Below are 7,666 nucleotides of genomic sequence, written 5' to 3' on the forward strand. Positions count from 1 at the left end.
ACATTTTAAATCTCAAATAAGGCAATGTGTTTTCTCATGGCTACTACAAAATTACATTAAAATCATCTCACTGAAAAAGTACTTTATTTACTTTACAGTTGAGACAAATTCAATCATGTTGGTGATAACCTCCCCCCAAAAAACCTGTGCCAGCAGATGGCAGAACAGGACAAAATCTTCAAACTCAGTCATTCATTATAATGTCCAAGCAAGAGAGCATGCAATTTATGCCTACAGAGAAGTCAAGCTGAAACAAAACATAGAGAAACCCTGATTCTGATCAGCAGCATTTTTCTTAATGTCTTTGTCAGTTTTGTGTTGAGGGATTTTGCCCTGAAAACTTTATACATCCATTTCTGAGCCTTTCCTTCCTTTTCTGTTTGCCTGTAAAGCACAGAAGCACAGAAAAGTTCACTATGATTATGATGACGAATGTAAAATTTAAACAAGCAATAGACACAATTATGTCACTGAATAATAAATGATGACCTCATCGGTGGTGGTAATTTGTCCATATAGGGGAGAATTTCTCGTTAATAAATAGTTCAAATGTATTTTTTATTAATATATATATATATATAATAATTAATAATTTTTTAATGTTAAGTAGACAGAAGAGAACCGTCCTTTTTTGTTACGATAACATTTCCACAAAGTCACAAGTAATCAGGAAAATGTGAGTGACTTTTGGCATCTGCTTGTTTGTTTTGCACTTATGGACTTGATAACAGGTCTACTGCATGGTTGCTAAACTACATAGACTTGGATTGTATAATCTCCGGACCCACCTGATGTTTCGGTTGTTCCGACTGCAGACCTTTGACCTTAGACCTTTCTTGTTCAAGAGCAGCATGCAGTAATGTTACCTACAAGAAAATACAATCTAAATACATAGAGCAAATGTACAGAAATGTAAATAATTTAAAGCTTTCATCGTTCTATGAAGGTAACACACCTGTGATGAAAGTTCTTCTTTTATATTTAGAAGCTCTTCTACCTGTAGAAGAATCTCTGCTTTGTCTTTCACTGAGTGATATTAGAAACAGTATTAAAACACAGAGATGTTAGTTAGCCGTCACTAGTGTTATGAGCAAGTGAGCAAAAATTCAACTCACTCTCTCCCTGCTGAAGCATCTTCAGCAGCTGAGAATTCCGGGCCTTCACCTCTTTATATTTCCCCTGCAGAGGTTAAAGGATAATGAGTTGTTAAAGTACTTTGACAGAAAACAGGTCAAGTATGCTGGATAACAACTACATACATGACAAAAGAGCCCTGTATCTGAAAAAAAAAAATATATATATATATCTGAGGAAAACCCCCCGAAATGATCAGTCAGAGGTGATAAAAGCCAACCTCCCACAGTGAAATCGTCTTCTTTAACTTTTCAATTTCCTGGTCTTTCTTCTCCAGTTCATATTTCAGCTGCTCTGCCCGTGGGTCCTATAAGTAACAATCAGGACATTAGAAATTAAACAAAACAAAAAAAAACAATGTCATTACATTAATTGTTTTTGCATTCACATGTGCTTATAAAAGTAGTAAAAGTATAAATACAGAACAACAATAAACACCCGAGGTATCATTAACACCGTCAAGCTTTTTACAGACTCTACTCACCTGTTCATGTTCTGTGGATGTGTTAACTTCCTGTCCCTGACTGTTAACGAACTGCTCACGTCTTTTTTCCTGCTGGATGATCCGACTGACGTCGTCTTCCAGTTTATTAAAAAACCTCTCGTCCTGATTAGGTTCTAGTGCCTGGTTAGCTGCTCTGTCATCCTGAATTTCAATGACAACTTCATTTAAAGGTTCTGCACATCGCACACAAACAACCCAGGCACAGGTAACAACAACTGGTACCATTTCATTAAATTTAACAGGTGTTTTACAGAGGGTAGTAACATTAACCTTTCTTTGCTCACCTCTTTGTCTTGTTTCTTACAGGAATGTTCTGAAAATAAATAAATGTGTCCTTGTCAACCATTACTTTAACCTGTTTGATAGGTTACGGTGAGAATATAATTCCTCTCACCTGCATTTCCCACAGCCTGAAAGTCCTGCAGAGAAACAGTCTTTTTGTCTTTTGCCTGTTGATTCTTCTTTTTCTCCTTCTTCCCTCCTGACTCTTTTCCTCCTCCTCCTCGTGATTTTGGCGAACATGTGTTTGTGTTGTTCTGGGGATTAAATAGGATTCTTTGATTTTAGCTACTAAGTTTTTCTTCAAAGATTACTGCATAATTACAGTATGTTGTTAATAAACTTTTACAGATTTTTTGAAAAAAAAACTTAAAGGGAATTTGTTGTTATAAAACAACATAAGATGCAGCTACCATTTGTGGTATTCTACTTTAGTTTTTTATATTATAATGGATTTTAAATCAAATCAAGATAATGAGGTAAAATGGATTCAAAATTTTGTAATTCTTGTTATTTTATTTCACTACACCTTAGTTAATAATTCAATTAGACTGTGTAACACAAAAATATTTAATTTAGAAACAGAAATTGTCTATTTAGAAAAGTATACAGTCCCTTCTACCTCAAAACATGCATGTTATATGCAAAATAAAGACCTGGAAAAAATAGTGATAAAAAGAATACAGACCCTCTACTAAAAAGAATACAGACCCTCTACTACTAATGATTACGAAGATCATTTTTACTTTTTAAAATAAAGAAATTAGATGCAGTGAAATGTATTACTATCTTGTATCATCAGCCAACTCTTCAGGGTGGAGAAATAATTGGAACAGCTATTTATGTTAGGGAACAACTGTGTTTGGTAAGTGCCATGTCATATTGTACAGTACATATGATATGGCACTGAGTACACTCAACGGCTCTACAACCATCTGAGCCGAGTGAGGACACACTAGGTCAAAAATGCTTTGCAAAATCCAGCCCTCAGGGCTGGGTGACCTCAGACAACGTTGTACTCTCATTCATTTTACTATTTGAGAAATCTGGGTGTTCTTCCAGTAGCACATTTTTTGTGCTTTGTTGTTGTTTTTTTAACAATATGCTGTGTATGTGTAAATGTACGCAGCATACCTGTTTCTGTTGTTCATACTCCAGTTTACTCATAAGTAAGGCCTTTTCCAAATCAGCTTCATATAATTCTGTGGTTATCTGGGGAGGGAGGAAAGCACATTTGCTGTTTGTGTTCTATCTGACATACATTTGATGGGTTTTGGCCAAAGTACCATACATAAAAATCACACATTTATTCATTTTTTTCTGATTTCTGGTCATAGTTATTCTCTTTCTGATGTGTGTTATAGAATTGTAATTTTTTTTACCTGCTCATCTCTCTGCTTCCACTGCTGCCACCCTCCTGATTGAAGACTTTGATCCTCTACTGAAGGGTTGAGAAGTTCACTGGCTATTCCCGACAGTGTCATACTGGGAGGCGGGGCACAAGACTTTTGAGGTATTTTCTTAAAGGCCAAATTACGCAACTGTAGAAAAGAAATAAAACCTCATCTAAATGTGTGTCCTAGTGAACACCAATTAAGTTGGATTGGAGCAATTTTTAACCTAATATATATTAACCTAGTATATTTTTATACTTATATTGTTTATATATATGTTTACAGTGTAGGTAAAGCTTTTTTTAAAACTTAAATCTTGTAAAACTGGGGGAGTGAAGGAAAACAGTGTGGTGATGTGTCATTGGCAAATTTGTGTATGGTTGTCATACAAAGCTCTACATACATTATAATGAAATATAAATCAAAAAAGTCACCAAATGCTGCTGGTTTAAAACTTTTAACTTCTGAGGAACACCATTACACAATCACTGCTATTGTCCCTACTGTGTGTTTTTGAAGCAGTTGCTTCAATCTACACAATCACCTCGTTAGCTTCACTCTGCTGCTGTTCCTTCTTCTTCTTTTTCTTCTCTTTCTTCTTGTCGTTACCCTGCGCTGCCTTCCCACTGCCCGTTCCTGGTTTTCCTTGTCGGGGTTTTCCCGAGGAATCCCGTGCTCCTTTACTGCTACCCTTTCCGGGCTCCGATGTTTCAGAGTCCGAATCCGAGTCTATCTGGAGCAGGGCAAAACGAGAGGCAGTGGTAGGAACTGTGATCATAGCAGATGATGCCATTGCTGGAATGAAAGAGATGAGGGGAGAAAACAGAAAAAGTCCAATAAAGAACACTTAAAGTAAAAACAATAAGTACGCATTTAGCTATTAGTTTGTTTTTACATAAATAAACACAAACACTAATTTCATCCACAGATTGTGTCGACAGGATGTCAGTGAACGCTTTTGTTGAGACGGAAAAAGCTAACGCAGACTAGCACTAAATTAACCTAGCAGAGCATTAACAGCTTAGCCGGCCGGCTTTAGCCACAGTTCCCGTACAAAACATGGATTTTTGCGTGGCAGGCACGAAATAAAAATTGTATTTACGTTTACGTTTCTGTGCTGGAAATGGAATACTTACATAAAGTACAACACTTTCACTTATTCGTGACTGGACTGTCTTCTGCTACTGTTTTATTACACAGCGAGTGTCTGGGTAGGTACAGGAGCCGGGAGAGGACAAACTTGATTTATTACAACAGCGCAGAATGTTATATTTAATATGAATAATTATACGTTTTTAGATATGTAGATATTTTCAATTTATTGATAAGTTCTCAAACCACTTATTAAGTGAATAAATATTTTAATTCAAAACGAAGACACAAATGGCCTTTATATACTAATACCCCATCGTAGCTTAATGTAACATAACAGATGATCAATACAGAGAAATAACAGTAAAACTGGTATTTACTGTTTTAATGACACAACTTTTATTTAATCTATAATCCAGCAACCACCATCCAGATCGAAAATTAACAGCTACTTTTGAAAGTGTGTCCCACCTAAACACTTTCTCATGGACATAATTTTGTGCAAAATCTATGAATATTCCAGTTTACATACCGTACTGTATATACAGTAGTTTGCATAGGTGTACTGACCCAGCTGTAAGGTAACCTATCTTGCTTTGTTACTAATCTATACAGGCAGTTCTTCAAGTTTCCAACAGAACCACAATGCCTATATGCAATTAAACCTTCAAAATATTTAACATAAATTAACATGATGCGAGGAAAAAGTGCATAAAAACAAGGGTATAAAAGAAACAAACAGACTGTAATACAGAAATTATGGTACTTTCTTCATGTTCTTAGTTATATGTTCACTATTTAGTAAAAAGAAAAAAAAAACTTTCCTCACTTTAAGTAGAAATGTATAACATTTAAACTACACAACATTTAACAGTAAAAAGAACTTTTCAGGGCAGCTCTAAAGAATCCTGTAAGATGGACCCCGTTTTATCAACATCAGACTGTGGTCTCCCTGTGATAGGATCAGAGACCTGAAGGTCCGATACAGAAATCTGCCTCAATTTCCTGCGGCACAGGCGGACAGGTGTCAACTCTAAACTCTGCCCACAGTCACCAGCCACTACTGCATTTCTGTCCTGTGTCTCTCTTTGTGTTTGTATCTGGCTGTATTCTAACATTTTGGTGTTTTGTTCTTGAAGGTCAGAGGACAGAGATCCCAAAGTGTGACGTTCATTCTGTGCCTTACAGTATCTTTGGCCACTTTGTAACTTTGTGAGTGTTGCTGCAGCAGGTTTCTGTGATTGGACTCTTTCAGTCCTTATCAGGGATTTGGTTGTTCTCGCCTCTACATGTGCAGTGTGTTTTGTCTGCACCTGTTCATGTAAAGACTGATTGCAGGCAGGTTCTTTGAGCTTCTGTTTGAGCTGCCGGCTGTAGCTTTTGTAATAAAATAATTCTTTCTCCAGATGCTGCAGTCTCTCGTGGACACTCCGCATTTGCTGCCCTGTATGGTCATCTAAACAGAAACAAAATGATGTTTTTTATTGAATATTCACATCTAAAGAAAAAAAAAGTTTTTCATTTTTTTTACCTTGAAGTTTTATTGTGAGAAGCTCGATGTTTTTCTGGTAGTCCTTGCACTGTTTTGTAAACTTACGGTCTGCCCCCAGGGCCACATGCTTCATGCTAATCTCCATGTCGCCCAGCGCTGTCTGTAGCTCTCCAACGTGAAGTTTAAGCTCTTCACAGTGCACATGCAAACAACGCTCTTTCTCACGGAGACCCACAACCTGAAAGTGTTAATACAACTGACTGTGTGAAAAATGAAGAAACAGAGTATACAGCCGTCAACACAAATTTATGCTCAACTCATATACTGTGATTTGTTGCTGTATATTAGCATCTATTTCCTTGTCAATGGAATATTACAAACCTGACATCAGAGGAAAATGTCTATTGGCAATAGTGCTTGGTGGATGCTTTATAATCTAATTCATTGCAATTCAACCTTTATTTGTCCTCAGGAGCAATTAATGGCATGCAGGGCAATAATCCATACAAATATTCACAGGTAAATGTATAAAAAAGTGAAGAGAAGAAGAGAAGCTAAAAATTATGTTCTATATAAAATATATATAATGTATTGATGCTTAAAAAAACAGACATTAGTTGTGCAGATATAAATATTCCTAAGTAAAGCAATACATTTCCAATGCAAAAGTGCTAAAACCTGGGTGTGCTCTAGATACTGATAAAAAATGCAATAAAAAAGAAACTAAAACATTTATAACAAAATACAAATATAATACTATGCAACAGACTCCTAACCTAATGTGTCAAACTCAAGGCACAGGGGCCAAATGCGGCCCACCAAGCTGTTTTGTTTGGCCCGCGGGAGCTTGAAAAGCATTTAGTAAAGTCCATGCAGCTGAGTTTCTTAACCTAAGAAATTAAACGTTTTTAATAATCAATCAAATAATAATAATAATAATAAATTGAATAAACATACATTAGTCTGTTATGGAGTAGTTACATTTATACTGGTGGCCCCCAACCTTTTTTTTGCAAGGACTCCATTGTCAATACCGCCCATTACAGACCAGTAGCAAGGTACAGAGCATTCTTCTGCTTCTTTTCCTTTCAGCTTTCTCTTTTTCAGGGGTTGCCTCAGCGAATCGTTGTTTTCCATCTCTTCCTGTTCTCTGCATTTTGTACTCTAACTCCAACTATCTGCATGTCCTCCCTCACTGCATCCATTTACAGTATCTCCTCTTTGGTCTTCCTCTTTGTCTCCTACCTGGTAGCTCCATCTCTAACATTTTTCTACCAATGTATCCACTGTTCCTCCTCTGCACATGTCCAAACCATCTCAATCTGGCTTCTCTAGCCTTTTCTCCAAACTTTCCTGTCTGTGTTGTCCCTCTAATGACCTCATTCCTGATCCTATCCAACCTTGACATTCCTAAAGAGAATCTTAGCATCTTTAACTCCAGCTCCGCCTTGTTTTCTGCCTATTGCTAGTGTCTCTAAACCATACATCATGGCTGGCTAACCACCGTCCTGTAAACCTTTCCCTTCACCTTAGCTGACACTCTTCTGTCACAGATCACTCCTGACACTTTTCTCCAGCTGTTCCATCCTGCATGTACTCTATTCTTCACCTCTCTTCCACAGTCTCCGCTGCTCTGAACAGTTGATCTTAAGTACCTAAACTCCTGCACCTTCACCACTTCTGCTCCCTGTAATCTCACCATTTCACTCCTTTCGTTTACACACATGCACTCTGTCTTGCTGCGGCTGACCTTCATTCCTCTTCTTTCTA

The 7,666-nt window shown here is 37.0% G+C and overlaps 2 protein-coding genes across 2 annotated transcripts in view; both read right to left on the bottom strand.

The window, feature by feature from the left end:
- Positions 1 to 67: 67 nt before the first annotated feature.
- Positions 68 to 4,576, bottom strand: gkap1 (G kinase anchoring protein 1). Its single transcript, XM_008336675.3, has 12 exons — positions 4,449 to 4,576; positions 3,857 to 4,107; positions 3,301 to 3,459; positions 3,053 to 3,130; positions 2,034 to 2,175; positions 1,924 to 1,952; positions 1,619 to 1,780; positions 1,355 to 1,441; positions 1,116 to 1,179; positions 956 to 1,026; positions 789 to 866; positions 68 to 384 (listed from the first exon to the last, which is right to left on the bottom strand). Exons 2-12 carry the CDS (start codon positions 4,103 to 4,105, stop codon positions 343 to 345), a joined length of 1,161 nt encoding a protein of 386 aa, XP_008334897.1. The 5' UTR covers positions 4,106 to 4,107; positions 4,449 to 4,576; the 3' UTR covers positions 68 to 342.
- A 203-nt stretch (positions 4,577 to 4,779) lies between these two features.
- The window catches only part of LOC103398153 (kinesin-like protein KIF27), an 11,572-nt gene continuing 8,685 nt past the window's right edge, over positions 4,780 to 7,666 (bottom strand). The window contains exons 13-14 of the mRNA XM_025053003.1: positions 5,936 to 6,134; positions 4,780 to 5,860 (exon numbers count right to left, since the gene is read on the bottom strand). Coding sequence (XP_024908771.1) covers positions 5,292 to 5,860; positions 5,936 to 6,134 — 768 coding nt within the window. The 3' untranslated portion in view covers positions 4,780 to 5,291. The remainder of the gene's footprint in view (positions 5,861 to 5,935; positions 6,135 to 7,666) is intronic.

This window comes from Cynoglossus semilaevis, chromosome Z (assembly GCF_000523025.1).
Source record: "Cynoglossus semilaevis isolate Cse_v1.0 chromosome Z, Cse_v1.0, whole genome shotgun sequence".
In the NCBI taxonomy this organism is placed as follows: Eukaryota; Metazoa; Chordata; class Actinopteri; order Pleuronectiformes; family Cynoglossidae; genus Cynoglossus; species Cynoglossus semilaevis.